Source organism: Vulpes vulpes, chromosome 10 (genome assembly GCF_048418805.1).
Source record: "Vulpes vulpes isolate BD-2025 chromosome 10, VulVul3, whole genome shotgun sequence".
Taxonomy (NCBI): domain Eukaryota; kingdom Metazoa; phylum Chordata; class Mammalia; order Carnivora; family Canidae; genus Vulpes; species Vulpes vulpes.
In genome coordinates, this window is record NC_132789.1 from 90,895,458 (window position 1) to 90,918,736 (window position 23,279).

Consider the following 23,279-nt stretch of genomic DNA (forward strand, 5'->3'; position numbering starts at 1 on the left):
AAGAATCTCTGTTCTTAATCAATTACCTTTTTCATTATAACAATCTTTATTTAATTTCTTTTAAACAATATATACTTGTGATTTTTAAAGCATAGGAAGATTAGTTAGTGAAAGTCATGTGAAATACTTAGAATTTCTTATAATTCAGGATTCATCAAGTCCAAAAAATAGGAGGCATCCCAATTATATTCTGCTACTTTCTCAATTTATGTTAGGCATGCAACAATACTTATGAAATCCTTCTTCCATGACTCACTCACAATACAAATTATTTAAATAATATTTTCAACATGTTGAAAAAAGAATAAGAATACTATCTCCTAGGCTTTGCTAAATAAATTTGGAGAAGCAGAGAAGAATTATAAGTGAGAAGCTGCCTTGTATTAAGCCTGAGATTCAGTCATACTAATATTAACACAACAAATGATTTTTCACAAACATCAAAACAAAACAAAACACATGGCTTTGCAGCCAAATATTTTATTCTAATTTTTTTTTGGTCCACAGGACAGAGAAATGGGTGAATTTTCACATTGCACTCTCATCCGTCTTATATTTTCTGTTTATTTACCTTGTTTATTTCATTTTGTTCTATTTCCCCACCTCTCATTCCCCCTTCCACTGAGGCAATCTTTCTAATGTGTTTTTTATGTAAATATTTAATGCTATATTTTTGTTTACTTTTTAAGTACATGTTCTCTTAAGACATATATATGTTCTGTATGCATGCATATTTGATTTACATGAACTATTGCATGATAGCCTTTGGGAGTGTTTTATGCATTTAAGCTTTTTTCTTTTTTTTAAAGGGAACTTTATTCTTTTTAAAAATTTTTTTTTTACTTATTCATTTAAGACACAGAGAGAGCCAGTGAGAGAGCATGAGCAGAGGGGAGGGGCAGAGGGAGAGTGAGGAGTAGACTCCTTCCTGAGCAGGGAGCCCAACTGGGGGCTCGATCCCAGGACCCTGAGATCATGACTTGAGCTAAAGACAGACGCTTAACTACTGAGCCACCCAGGTGCCCTTTAAGCTTTTTTCTACCTAACAGTTTATTTTTAAGATTTATCAGTGTACTAATATCTGAGAGTGATCACATTTAATCCATAGTGTCTCTCTGCTGCTTTATCTTCCATAGCATGTCCTCACACGGCTGACAGTGGGGAGACACTGACTGCTATGTAGATGAGGAAACTAGTCTGTCACATGTCTGTGAGAGAATTTCTATGAAGTATTTATCATGGTTGGGATTTCCAAGTCATGAGGTATACATATTTCTCATTTGCCTGAGTCCTGTCTGATTGCACTGGCTTCATTTCCAGGGCATTCACGCTTGCTTATAATTAAACTTGAAAACAACACCTTAAGATTTTTCAAAAATTATTATCATGTGGCCAGAGAGGAAAGAAGATCCAGTAATACTAGAATGAATTTGGGGGAGAATTTTATGACTCGATAATTATTTCTTAAATGTATTTGACATGACCTTTGAATAATTCAGCATCAATTGAATATTCTGAGAGGCTAAATCAGGTTGATTTTCCAAAAGGGAGATGGGAACACTGCAAATCTTGAATTTTTTCTCTAGATTAAATAAGTAGATGGAGATACTTGGAGGAAATGACAAAATACTATGTGCTCCCAGTATACCATAAATTTAACTTTGTTTTTAAATAGATTTATTTTAGGTATTCACCTGAGTAGGAAATAGAGATCCCTGCCTCTCCAAAAGTTATATAGACAGTAGAAGTCTCCAGACAAAATAAAATTATGTTGAATTTTAGTGAAAATAAAGATTATATGAAATTTTGGAAAACACAAATTACACATATTAGTTTCTCAATAAATAATTATCTTGTCTCCTCATAGAGTTCATTTACCAGGTCCAATCTGCATATCCAATCATAAAGCATGTCTTTTTTGCATTACACACTCATTCATTAAAAAAAAAATTATAAAATGCCTACTACACAATCTCTACTGTTACAGGTGCTGGGAATTCAATAGTGAAAAAACATGACAGTACCTAATATATATATATATAGATAGATAGATATAGATATAGATATAGATATATAGATATATATGTATATATGCTAAAGTTATATAACAATGAATTAGTCATGAATAAATCTGAAGGTATTATGAAAAGAAGACCAAAAGCTTTTGTCCCTCATGAACATTAGCATTCTTCTATGTGATTTCTCTTCTCCAGATGATGCTCAGGTGGAGGAGCCCCCTGTGTCATTTTGGGTATCTTCAGCAAGAACAAAATGCATATCCAGTAGAAATTGGTGAATATATATTCAATAATTTCTATAATTGTAATCATACTGGCCCCACAAAATAGGCCCAGCTGGCCGCCAACATCTGCTGCAATAAAATCAAAAACTCAAAAATTGAATGAATCATTTTTGTAATAAAAAGCAAATTAAACATTACTAGAATTTAAATTATTTGAAGCTAATAAGTCAATTGTAACTGATATTACATTAGATAAGTTAATTGTATTATTTTAAAAGTTTGGTATGAATAAAGTAATGGGCAACTAATAATATCTTAAAATAATATTTATATAAATCATCCCCAAAAGGAAAAAGTTATAGAGAAAGAATTAACCAACCAGTGCCTTAAATAAGAGACAGGGGAGAGAGAGAGGGAGAAAGAGAAAGCAATTATAAAACCTTTCCAAAAATATAACTCAAAGATTTAGGAAGACATGAAATCAAGGCAAATTATTAAAACATCCTAGACAATTATAAATCCATTTCCATGTGTTGAATGAAGAACAGAAATGTAACCTTCAGATGGCTTTCTTGAGTGATGATGTTTTCCAGCAACAAATTCCAAGCAATTTGGAAAACTATTTCTTTTTAAGCATTTGTAACATTTCATCCAACAACATATTAACACATATTGAATTAAAATTTTTATGTTTAAGAAATTTTAAAAACCTATATTTATCTTTTTTCTTTGTGCTCTTTTTGTTGTAAAATGTGACATAAAATTTACCATTTTAATAGATTTTAAGTGTATGGTTCTGTGGTATTAAGTACCTTCACACTTCACATTAACAACCATCCCCACCATCCATTTCCAAAACTCCTTCATCTTTCCCAACTGAAACTCCACACCCCATTTAAAAAATCTCCCCAATCCCCCACTCTCCCTAGCCCCTTGCAACCACCATCTAACTCTTTGTCTCTATGAATTTGACTATTGGAGCACTAACTTCTTAAATAAATTACATTATGAATCTTATTCTCATTTCCCTGGGCCATTTTAGGATCATGCTATTTTTGTAAAGCATGGTAATCAAGTGTCAATTGCCCCTAGAGCTATGAAGAATTTATATATTTCCTCCTCATTCAGGGGCTCAACTGCCAGTGTGTGACTGCTGTCATTTTGCCTGTGTCTGACTCTATCGTCTCCTATATGACTTCCTCTAAATTTTAAATGAGATCTAGGAAATCAACAATTAAATTTGTTAAGGATGTGAACGGACAATTGTTGTAACTTAAAGGTTGAATTTTGCTTGCTCAGTCTCTTCAACCCAGTCTGGGTGGAGGTCTGAGAAGCCTGATACTCTACTCAGAGGTAGGATTGTTGAAACACTCAACAGTAGTCATTTGCTGGGGAAGAGGGTGGTGTCTGAAGGGAAAGTAAGATGCTGGGTGTGGATATGAATGTCAGCCTCTTTGTGAAAACGGGTGTGAGGTTTACTGGAGGTGTATCTGAGGAGTGGGAAAGTGTCAGATTTTTTTTTTTTGAAAGTGTCAGATTTAAATGACAGATGAAAGACAAGCACTAATATTTATAGCACAAATGTCCACAGTAGCCAAACTACAGAAGGAGTCCAGATTTCCATCGACGGATGAATGGATAAAGAAGATGTGAGATATATATATATATATATATATATATATATATATATATATATATATATCATATTCTATTCAGCCATCAGAAAAAAAAAAAAGAAATCTTGCCAAGACGTGGAAGGAACTAGAGGATATTATGCTAAGTGAAATAGGTCAATCAGAGAAAGAAAATTACCATATAATCTCACTCATATGTGGAATTCAGGAAACAAAATAGAGGATCATAGGGGAAGAGAGGAAAAAATAAAACAAGAAGAAATCAAAGTGAGAGTCAAGCCATAAGAGACTTTTAATCTTAGGAAACAAACTGAGGGTTGCTAGAGGGGAGGGGTTTGGGGGAACAGGGTAACTGGGTGATGAACATTAAGGAGAGCATGTGATGTAAGGAGCACTGGGTATTATAAGAGACTGATGAACCAATGACCTTTACTTCTGAATCCAATAATAGATTATATGTTAAGTAATTGAATTTAAATAAAATTTAAAAATAATAAAAAAAGAAAGGTAACCACTATCTCTTCTTCTTCATTGATAAGCTAAAAGCTTAAGTACAAAAGGACAAAAAAAACCTGATAGGAGATGTCTTAAAAATTGAGAAATGACTAAAGAACACTTACCAAGTAACTCAGACACACTCACTGCTTTTTGCTGCTGAGTTATCTTATAGTTTAAGTCACTATAGTTTATTTCAATGTTCACGAGATTCTCCCTGAGGATAAAAATAGAGTTAATCTAGCTCAAAATTGTCAGAACTACTTTTAATTCTTATTTGATTAAAGTAATATTCATTTTTAATTCAAATGTCATGTAATGTTGAATGAAACACAGCATTATGGTCACAAAGCCTCATTTGGAAGTTACACTTGTCATGTTGGTATTTAGAGAGAATTTTTTCCAAGATCCAATCATTTTTCTATGCCCTACTCCTGAGAAAATTGGAAAAAGCCATTAAATGTAAGTATCTATTAAGTAGATTGGAATATTTATATACATTTAAGTGGGTGTCTAATTTGAATTCAAATCTGTGTCCTGGTTTGATCCTGGAGAAACAGCATGGTCTTCCTGACTCTTGTTTCCTCATCTGTAGTAGGGATTTTAGAGGGGGGATTTTAGAGTTGTATGAGGAGAAATTAAATAATGTGTGTAAAGAATGGCACAGAATCTGGTATATACTGGATGTTCAGTAAATGGTAGTCTTTTATTTTATATCAATAATATATTAAGGCAGAGACTCTGCTTTCTTAATATTTTCTAGAAATTTTTAAATGAGACTAGAGTGAATAAAAGCTGTTTTAAAATAACTCTTCAGATAGTCTTGGATACCCTCTCACTCTCTGTCTCCAGCTTAGACCTTACTTTGAACTTCCATAATATATCCAATTGTCTTGTCATATTTTTACTTGAATATTCTATAGGTACTTCAAATTGAACATATTCAAGCCAAGCTCTTGATATTTCTTTATTTATAATGTAATAACACTATATAGCCAAGTTCATGCATAAATATTAGTTTTATTTTAAAAATATATACAAAATCCAACCACCTCTCACCCTATTCACTGCTATTACCTTTGCCTAAACTCTTATCCCTCATCTCAATTTTTTCAATAGCTTTCTGATTGGTCTTTCCACTTCCAATTTTAATGTATTTCTCTGCAATATATACATATCTTCTTTTCATCACACAATAACTAAAATAATACTTCTGCAACTTGCAAATCGTATCATTCTTTTGCTCAAAACTCCCCAGATATGTCCTAGTATACTCTAACTAAAACTCCATCACCTTACCTCTGCCACCTATCTCACTTTGAACTGTCTCATTCCCTACCACTCTTAGCCATTGCTTACAGTGTTTCCTGTCACACCAATCTCCATTCTTTTCTATCCATTCATGAAGCATGCTGTTGGCTTAGGATCTCTCTCCGCATTTGATTTCCCCTCCTTCTGGAATGTTCTCCCACCATTTACTGAGGCTAGTTCTTATATCTCCTTTACATCAGCAGTTTTAAAAGTGTGGTCACAGATGCTTAAGGGTGCTCAATATCTTTTTTGGGGGTCCACAAAAATAAAAATTATTTTCATAACATACAAACATATTATGTGACATTTTCACTGTCATTGTTATTTAAATAAGTTACAGTAACCATGTTTACATGGAACATCATTTTTACTTGAAAGGATGACTGGAAAACTATGGTTGTGTAGGCTATGATATTTGACAAATATTGTCACAAAAATGAAGAAAATGACTTGTTGCTTCAAGAGAAATAACTGATATGATTTGTAGCTAATAATAAATTTCAAGCTTAGCTTTTATGTTACAGTTATAATTTTGGAAAATTTCTGTCTACTATGATGAGCTTGATAACTCCCAACTTTTAAAGGCTCTTCTGATAAATAATGATATTAAAATGAAATGTATATTATATAAGAAAATGGATCAATATTTGGAAGATCTGCACAACTTACAGAATTTTTCTAATGATCACAAAAATGTTCAAAATCATTCATGAATGAAAGATCCATTGAAAGTACAAAATCAATAGATTTTAATATATTTAAGTATGAAAACTTCATTGATATGTTTTGACATTTCATTACTTTCAAATGGCAGCTTTCAAATGCTACCCTTCCCTCTTCTTGACCCATAAGAGATAAGCTGATAAGAAAGTCCATGTACTTCCTCCACTGGCACCTGGGTAAGCTCAAACCCTGGGATGAGACCTCTCATCCAAGTCCTACATCATGACCACAATGAAAGGCAAATCCAGTTGCCTCTCCTTATTCTTCCTAGTCAAGAGAGGATCTGCTTGGGAGATCCCAGAGGCTCATTACATGACCAATGAATTTTTTTTTCATACACCCTTGTTAAATCTGTGGCATCATAGGCCCCAACATCAAATTTTGAATGGAGAGTTAGTCCCACTCCTCATGGGCAACCACAAGATTCAATTTACAATTAACATTTAAGAAATTACACTTACTGAGTTTTGATGTGTTATCAAAGAAAAGTGTCACATATCTACACAGGCTATTAAAATATATCTCTCTTTCCCAACTACATATCTGTTTGACCCAAGATTTTCTTTATATTCATTAACCACAATAACATAAATCAACAGATTAAATGCAAAAATGAGAATCCAGGTGTCTTTTGTTAAGCCAGAAACTGAAGAAATTTTACAGTATTCTAAAATAATACCACTCCTCTTCCTGAATTATTTTTTGTTTCTGAAAATACTCTTTGTAAAAAGCTTTTATCTATATTGCCATATAGTATATTTACTATTGTCATTTTAAATAAATGAATATATAACATTTTCATAGTTTAAATTTCTATTGTGACAACTATTGATACAACTCACATAAAGAAAAACTCATTAAACTCTTCAGTAACTTTTAAGAATGCAAAGGGACCTTGAGATCAAAACGTTTGAGAGCCACTGCTTTAGGTCTTCGACTTCCCAGGACTTCGACTATCAACTTCCTAGGACTTGATTGCAGTCCTCAACCCTGAGAACAATCTTCCCTGACTTTAGCTTCCTCAGCCCCTTTTTCAATTCCTTTCTATCCACATTGCTTAGCACTGTCTGACGTGACTATACATATTGTTCATTTTCACCCCAATGGAAATAAGTGCCACAAGACAGGGTTTTTGTCTTTTGTTCATTGAGGAACCCTTAACGCCTACAACACCCCAAATCTTGACACAAAATAAGTGTCCATTATATATTTGTAAAATGAAAAAAATACAGAAACAAATTGAAGATGAAAGCAATGAATGAAGGGGTAAACAGTAATCTGCTGTATAAACTGAGGTGGAAACCAATAACCTGATGATTTTCAGATGGCAACAATAGTTGTCATTAAGAATGAATCCTATTAGCAATGTTTCCTAGAACTACATGGTGTCCTCTAATATATCTTAGGAACATGGCTGTAAAATCACTCTCCTAATTGTTCACAGTTTTAGAAATCAATACTCCCAAATACACTTAATTCAGAATCTATCATTAATATGTTTACTTAATCTCTATTGGCTTAACCCAGGGTAACAGGAGAATGTACTATGTTTAAGTAGATAATTAGGGGGGACTGTCATATTTACAAATAATAAAACAGTTGCCAAAGTGAAGGAAATAATAAAGTTGTCTTGGAAGTCCAGTAATTTAGTAATACCGCAATCTTTTTGTCCTCCATCGTGCTCCTAATCTGCATGTACCCTGATAATAGTGTTTAATTTCCCAAGCACAAACCTCATAACCACTTCCAATCACCTTCTCTCAGGCAGGCGACTTGCCTAGTAATTTAGGTTTCACTGAATCTATGCCTCATGTTGTAGTGAAATTGTTTAGGATTTAAGCCCAAGAATATTTGTTTGTGTCAGGAGAGGCACAATTATAAAATATTTGGATTTTAAAATGCCAAGGAGATCAAGGAAAAATTGTTTATTGCATTTACAAAACGATAAATACTTCCAGTTACTTGAGTATGAGTGCTATATTAAGGGGAATGGATTAGTTTGGGATAAAACGATTTCATGCGATTTTTGCTTGCAAAATTATTAGGTCAAAACAGAACAATTTAAAAATTTCACTTGTTTTACAAATGAAATTGGCCAAGATTCAGCCAAAATTCATCCTTATATTCACTTCCATACTGCCTGCCTTAGTCAAGCTAAGCTTGCTATCATCTTTGTAACGTGGTTCAGCAACTAAGGCCCTAGACTGACCTGGATTGGTCTGAGGTTGGTTTGTGTGCCTGGAAAAAACACCGACACTCTTCATGATTCAGTTAGGGGTTGCTTTGCCTCAAGTCTTACTGCTGCTAAGATTTCACATCTGCTCTCATGACAGACTGCGTTTGTCTTTTTTGATTTACTACTCTTTGATTTCTGGCACCTGTGCCCAAACCAGTTTCTTAATTATATGTGTGACTTCCAACCACCAGTTCCATCTATGACTGGAACACCCCCGCATCCTGCTGCATCAGGTCAGCTACTTGCCTTACTCCTCGTAGTTAGCCTCTACTATTCACAACTGTGTAAGGTCCTCACATGCCAGTCATGTGATAAGATCTACTGGAGAGCCGTTTATAATAATCTAAGTTTTAGGGGGAAAAGAAACCAATGTTCTCTAAGATCAGCTCCTTTATACATGGGTTCTTTTCTGATTCACTAGTCTGTCTCCAAAATCATGCCTACATTCTCTGCATATTATGTAATGATGAAATTCAGGAGATCTCTATTAGCCAAAATGCACACAAACTGTACTTCTCAGTCATATTTATGTATAACAGAAATAATACCATGAGTAAATCACTTTCCCATACTAAAATGGAATACAAAGAGACTTCTGTACCAGATAAAGAGTGTTAACAAAGAAATAATTGCAAGTGTGCTTGTCTTTCATCTTTTTACCTGCTAAAGTGTTTGAAATCATACCTATCAACCCTGTCTTGAGGAAAGTACTTTTTCTTCCTGACTTTTAAAGATCACTTTACTCTCTGGGCATTTACGTGGGGAGACTACTTTATTTCATGACAATGAATACCATTGAAATCAAAATGTGCTTTCAAAGTTAGATACCTGGCTGTGCAAAAGTAAATCAGTTTTTAATTAGTTAATACATATTCATTTATATCACATAAAAGTACAAAAACCTGTGTACGATATTGCTGTTTCGAGTGCTCAGCCTGAAAATATAAGTAAAAAAACAAAGAAAAGTGTTAAGGTTGCTCCCTTATTTTAAAACAAAGAGTTCTCTATGAAGTTTGACTCGTAATTTTGAAGAGGCAGCATGGTGTAGCAGAAAGAGACCTAATACAATTCTCGGTTAGTCAAACTTGGAAGTATATATATCTTCCTGGAAAAATATGCGGAACCCAGTGCCATTGGTCTCGGGGGTAAGTTCTTTCTGCAGCACTGACTACGTTTGCAGGACAGTTACTTGAGATACAGTTTCCTTGCCTATAAAGTGATAATAATAATTTGTGCTTCATCAACCTTATAGTTATTAAAACATTCCAACTATCTGCTATGCAAGTCAGTAGTTTTCGCATTTTAAAGCATCAACTACTATTAGTCAGAACTTTTTCCCCAGTTGGTCAACAAATTGAGCAAGTTACTCAAGCAGGCTTCAGTTTACCTTTCACACAATTGAATTGAAGGATTGAAAGACATGCTAAATTTCCATTATTAATTTAGTGGCATAAACCATTGCCTCTTTGGACTGATCAGGATTTTGTTTTCTTGGCCTTTAAAAGTTTGGAGTATATAAAATATTCATTTTAATTACAAATAATTTATAGGACTGAAAAGATTACCTGATATATTCCTGACTTTGATTTAACTTCTTTGAAAGATATTTCAAAGCATTTTGGCTTGGAAAAGTAGAATAAGATATAGTAGCAGGATATTCTGTTTCTTCACAAGAAACAGGGCAGCTAGAATTATGTGTTCCCATTGTACATAATCCCTTCAATTCAATGAGATCTGAAATAAAAAACAGGACAGGCTACTCAGAGAAGAGGACTGCTTTACAGCTAGGAGGACAGAGCTTTTAAAAACTATATCATTTCACTTTCAATGCTAAAAAAATGGTTAACGAGTTCTATCATTACTTTCTTAACAAATGGTGTTTATATTTTATTTATATTTTAATATAAATGTAGCAAAGGAGACAATATGAAACATAGGAGCTGTCACCTTTTAAATTCATTGAGTCACTGGATTCTGATCATTGTTAGAAATCAAAAATCTTTCCAGAAAGTCTCTGGACTTATTTCCATAAAATAGTACTCATTCAGACAGGAGAAAGATGGAAAGTTGTTTGTGTGATGTTGTGTTGCTTTGAGAACAAATTTCAAACATAATCCTGAGAGCCAATGACTCAGGTTTAAAGTAAACTTATCCTTGGGTTTATGTCACGTTCTAACAGTGTGAGATATGTGGCTGGGTGTTGAGATTCTCTTGAATCTGTGGACCTAGTTCTAAATCAGCCTCTGTCCTCTGTCTTCTCTTGATCTCGGGCAATCAGCAAAAGTATATACTATGCAAATGTGTACTGGAAAAGTCCCCAACAGGAGCTGATACTTTCTCCAGGGCACATCTCGGTGCCCAATCTCACTGCTCCTCACACTTGGTGGATATTCAGGTTCCTGATTTCCCTGTGGCTCTGCCATTGAAACTCTTTGTTCTTGTGAACTCTTTGTTCACCAAGAACTCCTGATTAATGATCAACTTTGGGCTTATTTTCCGGAATCTAAATTTGATACTCCTTCAGGGCATGACTTTTGCATGCATCCTCTAGTGCTTTATTTATTGGTTAAAAGCACCACTCCTTCCCTCTACTCACACAAAAACATCCACTCACAAGCACATACTGTCACGAACACACACTTGTCTGGGTATTCCATTATCCTACAACACTCCCTGAAGAAACTGCATGCACGATTTGTATCTCCAAACTTTCTCTCTAGCCCCCATCAGGGATAGGCCAATGATAAGAATTTTGATAATGTAACTCCTAATCCCACTGGTCACTAATCTGACTCCTGCATATTCAGCTTGAAAGCTGCTAAAAATATATCTAAGATCCTTTCTACCCATATCCATTCCATGAAATACTTCACAACAATGGAAAAGAAACTTAATTCTATTCCTGGTTTCCTGGAGGTATTTCCACAATGGGAGAGAATTTCCACAAGTTTTATAGAAGAGTATATAATATTATTCTATTTTAATAAAAAACCCCAATGATTTGGTGTTATAAATATGAAGATACATATGTGGAAAAAAATAAAGGTAAAATATGCTGGAGTGTTAACATTGGTTGGGTGTTAAGATAAACAATATGAAAGCAAAAAAGATGTTGCTTAAGAAGAAGTTGTCCCCAGTAAATGCGGCATGTATGGTTTGATCTCATTTGCATAATTTTTAATATATGCATTTATATATAATATATGTATAATGAAATGAATAAACAAAAGAATGTTCACCTAAATAATAACAGTAATTCTCAGAGTGCTGCAACTTCTACTGATTTCCACAAGATTCTTCTCTGTTCTGAAATGTTTGAACTAGTCACAAGAAGCATGCTTTACACAATAAGAAAAAAAAAAGCTATTTTGATTATACAAAATATAAAATTCAAAACACCATAAAATCTAGAAATAAAAATCAAAACCCTCTTGCTCTTACTTTGTCACAGAAAATCTTTAATTCAGATGTATCTTTAAATCAGAGGGTTTTGTTTTGTTTTACTGTCTATGTCTACAAAAGCTACTGTTCTTAATTGTTTTTTTGTTCTTAATTTTAAAAACACTAAAAAACTCCCTCTTTTACAGTCTCTATTCTATTTCATTTCTGGACTAAGCCATAGTATGATTTAATGACTTGTATAATTCTGGACACGTAACTGTCATGTAACTTCTGAAAATAAAGAATTACATTAAATCACTTACCAAGTGTAGGAGAAACACAGTTGTAAAACTTTTGTAGGTCACACTCTATCCCATTTCCTTAAAAATAATAAGTATAAACATAGAGACTTTACATTTTATGAAATAAGTGATGTAAGGACAAAAATACCTTTCATTCATCCATCCATCCATCCACTCTTCCGCAAAACAAAACAAAACCTATAAAACATGCTAATATCTAAAGAAAACATACATGGGGAAGAAAAATTTAAAGAGCCAAACTGGTATCTCCTTAATGCACTCTACATTTCCTTATAAATTTACTGGAGAAAAGAGATGAGGCAAATCTGAATAAAAATAATAGATGCTTATATAGAATGTAGTCTGTATCAAGTATGTTTTAAACCACTTACATACTCCTTTAATCCTTATGACAATCCTATAAGGTACAACACTGTCAGTATTCTTCACATTTTATTTTTATTTTTTTTTAAAGATTTATTTACTCATTTATTTATGAGAGAGAGAGAGAGAGAGAGAGACAGAGGCAGAGACACAGGAGGAGGGAGAAGCAGGCTCCACGCAAAGAGCCCGACAGGGGACTAGATCCCAGGACTCCAGGATCACGCCCTGGGCCAAAGGCAGGCACTAAACCGCTGAGCCACCCAGGGATCCCTCTCCCCATTTTAAATACAGGAACTACAAAGAGGTTTAGTTTAAGGTCATGGAGAGGAGAAATTGTGTAGTTGAGATGAGGAGCCTAAGTCAGAGTCTATCTCTTATCCATCCTGCTCCACTGCCTCGGTCAGTGCCTGCTTCCCCTGTCCATGGCCCTGGAAATGTTTCAAATTGTATGCAAAGGGAGCCTGGGGTTGTTTTTCTGACCACAGATAAAAGAATTTCCCAAAATGAAATATTCAGGGTTGACTAAGATTTATATAGACAATCTAATTTTTCTTTTGAATTGAGAAAATTGTGATGATTAGTTTGAGATATTGAAGAGCACCCAATTTTACATCCTGAAAATAAGAATTGGAGACTGGCTCAGTCTTCTTTTCTGGAAATCTCTCCTATGACTCCTGATTTAATATCTGTCTGTTGAGGTTGTATTTGTCAAGTAGATGACTTTCTGGCATAGCTTTCATAAGAATGGAAAACAATTTCACGATGTTATTTCCCATGATTCAAATTAATTAAAAAATAAATAAGAGGAAAGTTGTCATTCTTTATTTACCAGGAAGCAGATAAGGTACACATCCACATTGCTCTTGTATGTGCTGAGCTTTGCATTCCTTCAAGCAACCAGAAGTGCTGTAAGTACTAAAATTCTGTAGCTTGATGTTAGGGTTGCATTCTCCCCAAGGGTGTTCTTGATGAACTGTCTTAAGAGAAAACAAACACCTAGTTCAGGAGGTTTATCTGAGTCAATCCACACCTTTGCATCCCAAGAAGAGAAGCTAATATACATTTTTTAGTTTTCTCTCAGAGTTCTTTCTTTCTTTCTTTCTTTCTTTCTTTCTTTCTTTCTTTCTTTCTTGTCTACATTTTCCCATGTTACTTAATCTATTAATCTGAAAATCCCTGAAGGTAAATATAGCAGTGCCTTTAACACATATCCTAAATGGTCTGTACCTAAAGTGAATCAATAAATTCAGACTGCTCTAAAAATTAACTCATGTAAGAAAAAATAGTATCATTTATGGAAATAATGTTGACATATTCATCAGTCCACCCATAAAACAGCAACAAAATTAAACACCAAAAATATTTTATTGAGCACTTATTATGTGCCCAACAATATGAAGTGTTTTTTTTTTTTTATTTTATTTTAAAATGATTTTATTTATCCATTTGAGGTCTCTTGGGGGGTACGTCAGTTAAGCATGATTGGCTCAGGTCATGATCCTGAGGTCCTGGAATTGAGCCCCACATTGGGTTCCCTACTCAGTGGGGAATCTCTTTCTTCCTCTCCCACTGCCACTCCTCTTGCTTGTGCTCTCTATCTTTCTCTCTCTTTCTCTATTAAATAAATAAAATCTTTTTTTAAAAAATAAAGATTTTATTTATCCATTTGAGAGAGACCGCACAGGGGAAGGGGCAGAGGGAGAGGGAGAGAGAGAACCCCAAGCAGACTCCTTGCTGAGTGCAGAGCCCAACATGGCGCTTGATCTCAGGACCCTGAGATCATGACTTGGGCTGAAATCAAGAGTTAGATGTTTAACCAACTGAGCCACCTAGACACCCGGGTAAGTGCTTTATGTTATTTCACTTAAACATCATAGTTATTACAATAACTAGGGAAAAGAGATATTATCTTTATCAGAGGGAAGAGATGGAATTTCAGGAAGTTAATTAAGGAGATTGCAGGCAAATGGCTGGCAAATGGAAATCTGCCAGGCATGCCTGATTGTAAGATTCCTCTTCTTCCCACTTATTTTTCTTCTTCCCAGGACATCTCATTGGGAAAATGCACAGCTCATCAACTTAGGGGTCTCTTCGTATTTACTGACCGTTTCCATTTCTAATGCAATTTAAAGTTACTTTGAATTTGTCAGGTTTCCCAGCTTTCACTTACATTGTATGTGTGAATTCACTGATTTTACTACATATGGACCTCCTAGTAATGAGAAAGAATGTGAAATGCAACTAACTATAGAATTTCCATAGGTCTTCTAAAGGCATGGCAGAAAGGGGTTTCTAGTGGAAATATTATTTCTGTGTATGTACATTTATTAACCTACCTCATTCCCTCACACTACACCTTGCACATATTATTTACCTTGACTTGGCGGATTGTTACCCGTGCGTGCATTCCCACAGGTGACGACAAGCCTAAACCATCAATCTGTGGCACCTTCTTTGGTGAATGGATAACAAAGATGATTCCAGCATCAACAAAGCCAAGGGCTGGGTCATCAGTGAATTCCCCCTGAAACAAACAAACAAACAAAAATTTTCCCAAAATACAAATTGTTATCAATTCTACACAAATTTACGATTTAGTTTTATTACCTTGTGATGGCATTTGACTGACTTAAAATCAAATATTTCATATCACAGTTCAATTTCTTTTTATATAAAAACTGAAAATTAAACAGCTAAGACATACTTTTCATAGTTGAATCACATGTTCAAGGTGTCAACAGTTTCCATAGATTACTCTCGCCTTAGATGAATACTGTAGTACTTGCCATAACTGTTAATGGTCTGTTTCCCTAGGGGCCCTCTCTTTACCTTGTTGCCTTTTAGTTGCTTCTTTCTTAATTGTTCTTTTTGCTTCATTTGTTTTAGAAAATCATTTGGCTCCTTTCTTCTCCTTGCGATTAAAATCTGGCCTTATTTAAAATTGAAATTCATTTCCCCCTAAGATGAAGACTTACACTACATCTTTAACAGTGCTCTTCTATAAATTCTATGCCAGTTGAAAAAAATTAACACTGAACTTTGTTATTAAAGATATTCCTTGAGTTACAAGGAGGTTGCATCTGGATAACCCATTGTAAGATGAAAATATCGTAAATCAAAAATGCATCTGATATGCCTAACTTACTGGACATCATAGCTTAGCCTAGCCTACCTTAAACATGCTTAGAACATTCACTTTAGTCTACACTTGGGCAAAATCATCTAACACAAAACTTATTTTATAATAAAATGTTGAATATCTCATGCAATTTATTGAAAATGGAACTGAAAGTGAGAACCAGAATGGCTGCATGGGGGCAGTATGATTGTAAGTGTATCAGTTATTTACGCTGGTGATTGCCTGGCTGGCTGGGAACTCCTGCTGCCCAACATCATGAGAGAGTGTGATACCACATATCACTGGCCCAAGAAAAGATGCAAATTCAAAACTTGAAGTATGACTTTGACTGCATGCAGATCAGTTTTACATCATTGTAAAGTCGATACATTGTAAATGAAGACATTGTTAAGTCGAGGACTGTCTATAGTTGTAACGAGGACTGTCTATAGTTGTAATTTCAGACAATAAGGGGAAAGAACGGGCTTGGGAATATGATGATTTTTCCTTCAAATGGGTCAACTGCATATGTAATTACATTTAATAAACATGCTTAATATTCCATTTGTAACTCAGGAACCTATTTCTCCTGAGTCTGTTATGACTCTAAGAAACACTCAACTGGCTAGTCTGGACAAGTATTTAAGAGCCATTTACTTATGGAATATGATTTTGCATTTGCAGGTTTTTATTGCATTCTAAAAATATTTGGGAAATTCCAGCTTGTAAAATTTATGATATAATATTTGAACAGACTATAAGACTAATATTTAAATGACCTGGAAATATTAATCAAACATATGTTCAGGTAAAAAAATATATATTTATATATAAAATCAAATATATATACATGCATTACACTGTGCAGTACTGTGTTTGAGCAAAAGTAATGAATGGTTACAAGAGAAATTATGAAACATACCTTAAAAGAAAAATTCTTTGAAAGTAGCCAACAGCCCCATTCACTTGGATTGGGAGGTAGGATAGTTCAATGGAATTTGAGGTAACTAGGTTTATTTCTCCCCTGTGCATTAATTGTATGATTTTGGATGCTTAATTTATCAGCATTTCAGAATCTTCATTTATAAAACCAAAATAATGAAGCATATATCTCTAAATGCATAATACTAGAAACAGTTGTTTAAGATAGAACATGAGAATTAACCTTGGTAGGGAGCTATACCAGGTACCCTTGAAGATGCCAATTGCTGTATTCCTCTGGTGTCTGGACATCTGCCTCTCAGGCCTAAATACTTAGACTTCTTGGACCAATTACAAATTTGCAGAAGCTAGGCTTAAACAAAATCAATTTATACAACATTCTTTATATAATGAGTATTTTTTAAATCATCCTTCAGACTATAGATTCCATGGCTTGTCAAGTGTGCACATATGACTCCTCTCTAAAACATATTCCCTTTTTTACATAAAAATCTTTCTAACATATTCTTAAAATAGATAAAGTCATTTTAAATTAACTATATACATTGGAATTTGGAAACCTCTGGTTTCATGATTTTGTGGCATAAACATTTCTGGAGTCACAAAATGACAGCTAATAGTATAGTTGAAAACGTCCAGGTTATGCCTCTAAATTTTGATGTTTTTAATCTGTAAAGTCAATGTTTGCATCCATGGGACTCCAGACTACATTAATAAAAACTGAAATAATACCAACTGTGAGAACAGTTTGATAGGGCAAAATATTTTGATCAAATCTCTTGAAACATCTGCACATACTTGTTTGTCTTGACCCCTGACTAGGTTTAAGAAAATTCAGTACCTGATTGACATTGAAGAGCAAGCTTAAGCCTCTTCCAGAGACACTCACTTTTTCCTTTGCTTGAATATTTTCACCATGATTAAAAGTAAAACAATTTCCATATTCAGTGAATACATGTGCAAAGTCCTCCAATATGAAAATGAACAAAAAAAAAAAAAAAAAGAAAAGAAAAGAAAATGAACCAAACGAAATGCAATTAGTTAGATATTCTGGTCATTTTTGAAGTTTAGATTGCTCTTTTTTTTTTTTAAATAGACATCTGTCTAATGAGAATGCAGAAATATCAGAAGAATAGATGACAGTGATTCTGGATTGTGTTCATTAATAGTTTTTTTTTGTAATATGCACTTGTTAATTTATTTGTGATTAATGGAGACTTTTTTATGTAAATGAAAATGTTTTAAAAAGTTATTTGTTTTTGTTTAGTAAGGATTCATGGAAACGTGTTCTTACCTATGGAGAAGGTTCTCACAACCTCTCTTGAGGAGCTTACCCCCTCCCCCCCATCATGTTGGGGCAGCCAATCACATTGTTCTGCTTTCTTGGTGATCCTTTTCCTCCAAACATGGAAACTACAGAGGTGAGCATAAGATAAAAACTGGGTCAATCTGAATACCCCACTCTCACCTCAGTGATTGGTTTAGGAATTGACATGTGTCCTAAGTAATCCTAATCAGTTTTGCATGGGATTATTGAGAAGATACTGGAGTGTTAACCTATGATAATAAGAAGCTAGGGTTGTCAGCAGTCATCATGGGAGGAGAATTCACACAGGAAAAAATCAACGTGAGTCAAGAGAGAGAATGTTAATGAGGTTGTCAAAGATCCTTGGTTGAAGCTTTTCTGAAGCCAGTCCTACTCTCAAGAGTTCTCTGTTCATTACACTAATGCATTCTTTTTACTCTTTAGCTTCCAGAGGTGGGTTTCTGTAACTTGCAACTGAAAAATTCCTGTCTGATACATGTCTAATACAAAATTTTTTGGTGACAAGTTGGTTGAGGGATGCCTCGGTGGGCTCAGTGGTTGAGCTTCTGCCTTTGGCTCAGTGCATGAGCCTGGAGTTCCAGGATGGAGTCCCACATCAGGCTTCAGGCTCCCCGCAGGGAGTCTGCTCCTCCCTCTACCTGTGTCTCTCTGTGCCTTTCATGAATAAATAAATAAAATCTTTAAGAAAAACAAAAAATAAACATGTTGGTTGGTAAATAACAAGCAACATAGAAAAACTTCTCTAAATTAAGAGTTTAGAACAGGGCTTCATCTCTGTCTGAGGTCTGTCAAGCTTTTTTTTTTCTGTTTTCTGTGCACTAAGGAAGGCTACCAGAAGGATAAGGAATTGTGTCCCAGAATCATGAATTCGTGAAGTTTGCTTGGGATCACCTAACAACACGTGCTACAGAATTGCTGATACAAGAAACAGGGTGTCGAAGTGCCTACATACCCTTTGCTAATAGTTTCCGGGTATAGCCAACACTATCTTAAATGTAAATTACACTAAGTATAAAAACAGGATGTTATGAGTGATTAGAGAAATATGTATATAGTTTATAATATATTTATAATATATTTATAAATAAATAAAATAAATATATATAAGTAAATATAATATATAAGTAAATATATATAAGTTTATAAGTAAATATATATATAAGTAAATATAAGTATATATATATATATATATATATATATATATATATATATATATAGTTACATAGTCAAATGCCAGCACCTGCTCATTTTCTACTGCCTCCAAGCAAAAAGAAAATCAAACCTTGAATGTTGGCTCCTTCATGATAATAAAAATGCTGTCTTGGCATATGTTATCAAAGAATGGGAAATATTAAAATATTCCCTTGGGTTAAATTTTTTTTTTCTGAGATTGTCCTGAAGTAAAGGTAATCAAAGATTTCTGTTCTCTATTTTGTCTTATCCAACCACTTGGAAAAAGGAATATGTCTCATGTATATTCCACGCCCCCTGATGTCATAAGGCTGAGCTAATGAAATATAATCTTTGAGCAAATTTAGATTGATTCCCCATGAAAGTAAACTTTATCTCAGTATGAAACTGTACAGTTACAGTAGTTTCTTATGTTGATGATCTTTGCAGAAACATCAAAGTGTTACCTGTGGACCACATGGCTTTCCAAAAAAGTTACATTCCAACAGAGTTCTATTGTTGAGGTAAAAACCATTTTTTTTAACAAACTCTGTAATGCTGAAGTTTTGATGACTTTCAAGAAAATCAGTAGCATCTTTAAAGCCAGAGTAATTGGACCTGATTTCCTGAAGATGGACGACTTTGTACACGATATTCCATAAGAAAAAAATAACACCAAATTTGGCTGCAGCCTCTGTTCGGAACCTATGAGTAAAAATTAAGGCAATATTTAGAATAGCAAAAACTTTCTATTATCTAGAGGACAGACACCAAATATCCTGATCCTATCAGCTTCTCCAGCTTATCGGCTACGCTCTCCTTTGTTCATAATACGTTCAAGCAAAATGGAATTCCTAAGAGGTCTTTGTCACTTCCTGCAATTTGCTTTGTATTTGTGCATGTAGTTTCATTTATCTAGAACACTTCCAGACCTTGATCTGGATGCATCCTAACGGATCTTGAAGAACCCGCATGAAGAGAGAGGTGGGAATGTGAAGCTGCTAAGAATATAGACTCAGGGGCCAGATTTCCTGGGTTCAAATCCCAGCTCTTCATTGTGGCTTTGCCCTGCACCCGTATGACTATGTTAGAACTGTCGTCCAACATCTCCATAGGATGTATCTAGTTACAATCTCAAGTTCATCGTAGAGTAGGAACTTTGGTCTCATACCCATTTGCGGTACATCTCCAGACTCAACTTGTTGATATGGGCCAACAGCCAGGACTGTAGCTCTTCCTGCCTCCTTCAGCTTCTTCAAATCCTGGGTCAAATGGGAGTGCAACCTGGAGAAGGTGTCAGCTCATCCTGCAGGACGCCTGCACCCCCGAGATCAGGGGTAGTGAAAAAGAGAGACGTACCCTTCTAGTTGGTATTTCTTCCCTTTGCTTCAGATCAGTGTTCCTTTCTGACTGTTGATCTTGCTGACTTCAAGCCCAGCACCAGAAACGGAGGCAAGAGACTCAAAAAGACAACTTACCCAGCCCTTACATGCAGCGGGCTTAATCCTTATAAAAAAGTCCTTTCTCTGTGTCACTCACAGTGCTTCTTTTTCTCCAATCAAGCCCTGATTGTTGTAGGCATTTCATGGTATGACTTGGCAAATTTCTTCATCTCACTGTGACTCAGCTTCTTCCCTTGCAAAATCATGGTATGTTAAAAAAAAAACTTACCTCAAAATGTTATTTTGTGGATTAAGTTATTTTTCCTAAAACATTTAGAAGAGTTCTTGGAATTTAGTGAGAGTTAGGTAAATATTCATGAAATTAGTGCCTCCTTTATTATCAAAGTATTTTCCTGGCAATTAAAGCAGAAGGAATCTACTTGCCCTAACTACAGTAAGTACTTTCTTCACTTTCTATTATCTTTTATATAATTTTGCTTTCTCATACAAGCCACATTAAACCCTTTCTCAGTCAAGGTAGAGTGCCCTACATGGAAAATAAAAAACAAACCCAAACCAATATCATACATTCCTTTAGAGGTTTTCATGGTCAGGTCCTAATACAATATCTTACATAGCCAGCTTTGAATCTAGATGGCCTTAAGGTTCTAGAATCCTACACATATCCTCCTTTGACTTCCCCTTTTCTTAGAGAAAAGGAAATTCATGGTGGTATTACACCTAACAGGAGTATATCCAACAACCTTGCTTCTCTTGGTCAAAATTTGGGGAGTTAACAGTCCACATCTGCAAGTGATTTGGGGGAGGATCACGGTGTTAGGCCTAACTGAACTCCCTACAGCTCTCTGTCTCTGTGAGTGATAACATACAAGGGACCTGCTCCTAAGCCCTGCAACTTTGGAGTTTCTATCCAGGCTGAGATCCAATGTTCACTGGATTCTTTTCAAAAGTGCCTGTGGAAAGAAATGAAGGAATTCTCCCACATGAAAGAGGTATAAATACAATAGCTAAAAAGGGTAAAAGGGAGGGCATTTTAAAATATTCTCAAAAAAGGTTTTTTAATTATAATAATAATAGTTGAGACCATGAAGGTGAGTTAAGCAGATGAGCTAAACTTAATGAATAAGGTCTAACAATATTTGGAACAAAGGAAGTAAAAAAATTTGTGAGACGTATTGTTCATCATAAAACCAAAGTGTCTTGCTCTGAGTGTATTTTTGGCTTTAATTCAAATTTATAAATCTTCCCAAGTCTATTCTTTCAGAAATCTTGCATAGTTTTACTTGCTTTACTCTTTTATTTAACATGCACTGGTAAGAGGCTGGCAAAAGAAAACAGGAATAAAAATCCATTGATTTGTTTAAACAAGTTAATATGATAGCTGGTTAATGAATCTGTCCTTGCATGTACTAATGCCTCTAACTACACATCCCCAGGTTTTGTGACCCAAATGCACACATTTCATCTGATGTCCAAGTTGATGCCTGACTCAGGCCCTCATTGAATCCCACCAAGACAGATTTAAGTCTACCATGTATTAAAAAGAAATGTATATTTTGCAGATCTTTTTATGAGAAGGAAAAATAGGTGAGAATATCTTCTGTTTGGATTCTCCTAGGAGCCAATTTTAATATCTCATAGTTCTCTACTAAAATAAAATCTTTGACAGGTGTTCATTTTATACTTGTGTAAGAGTCATGATTTTATCTTTTAGTTAAAATCCCTTATTGGGACGCCTGGTTGGCTCAGTGGTTAAGCACCTGCCTTTGGCTCAGGGCGTGATGCCAAGGTTTCGGGATCGAGTCCTGCATCAGACTCCCTAAAGAGAGCCTGCTTCTCCCTCTGCCTCTCTCTCTGTCTCTCTGCGTCTCTCATGAATAAATAAATGGAATCTTAAAAAAACAAAAAACAACAAAAAAATAAAATCTCTTACCTCATATTGTTTTTGCATTTAAATAGTAGATTTGGAATAAACAAAAAAGCACAGTGACTACTGTGATGATAAAGGAACGGAACTCGAGTTACTCATTCTAATACAATTGCTCAAATAGTATCAATATTCACTACATCCAGTCATTATCTCTGTTTCTATTTTTTATTTATTTTATTCCTGCATTTAGTAGAAGGAAACAAATTTCAGACGTTTTTACCAAATGTAATATAAGGGAAATCTGTGATTAATTTTATGAAGATAGTTTAGTGAGAATGTTTGACACAGGAACATCTGAAAGTCTCTAGAATGGATCCCACAGGAACAAAACCATAAGCAGTACTGCAATTCCTGGAATTTATCATGAAGTGTAATTTTTATAAATCTCTGCCAAGTGTATCCTGATGAGTTTGTCTTCTTTGTATAATCATTGCCTAGTGTAAAAGAAATTTTCAAAACTAAAATTAATAAGTATTTTTCAATCAACTGTGAATCATACTGTATCTACAAATCTAGCTCTATTGAACATGAATATATAAAGAAGGTTAATTTTGATGAAACCATTGACAAATTTGCAAAAGGCTGAAAAACTGGAAGCTACAATGCTATTATTATTCATAACTGCAATGGATGCAAAATACAAACCTTTTCTTTTTTCTTTTTTTTCAAACCTTTTTTTTT

At 34.5% G+C, this 23,279-nt stretch overlaps 1 protein-coding gene across 1 annotated transcript in view; it reads right to left on the reverse strand.

Moving 5' to 3' along the window:
* Positions 1-474: 474 nt before the first annotated feature.
* ASIC5 (acid sensing ion channel subunit family member 5) overlaps positions 475-23,279 on the reverse strand; it is a 33,702-nt gene continuing 10,897 nt past the window's right edge. The window contains exons 3-10 of the mRNA XM_026016603.2: positions 19,733-19,970; positions 17,610-17,735; positions 15,083-15,232; positions 13,538-13,685; positions 12,346-12,402; positions 10,207-10,375; positions 4,497-4,588; positions 475-2,371 (exon numbers count right to left, since the gene is read on the reverse strand). Coding sequence (XP_025872388.2) covers positions 2,181-2,371; positions 4,497-4,588; positions 10,207-10,375; positions 12,346-12,402; positions 13,538-13,685; positions 15,083-15,232; positions 17,610-17,735; positions 19,733-19,970 — 1,171 coding nt within the window. The 3' untranslated portion in view covers positions 475-2,180. The remainder of the gene's footprint in view (positions 2,372-4,496; positions 4,589-10,206; positions 10,376-12,345; positions 12,403-13,537; positions 13,686-15,082; positions 15,233-17,609; positions 17,736-19,732; positions 19,971-23,279) is intronic.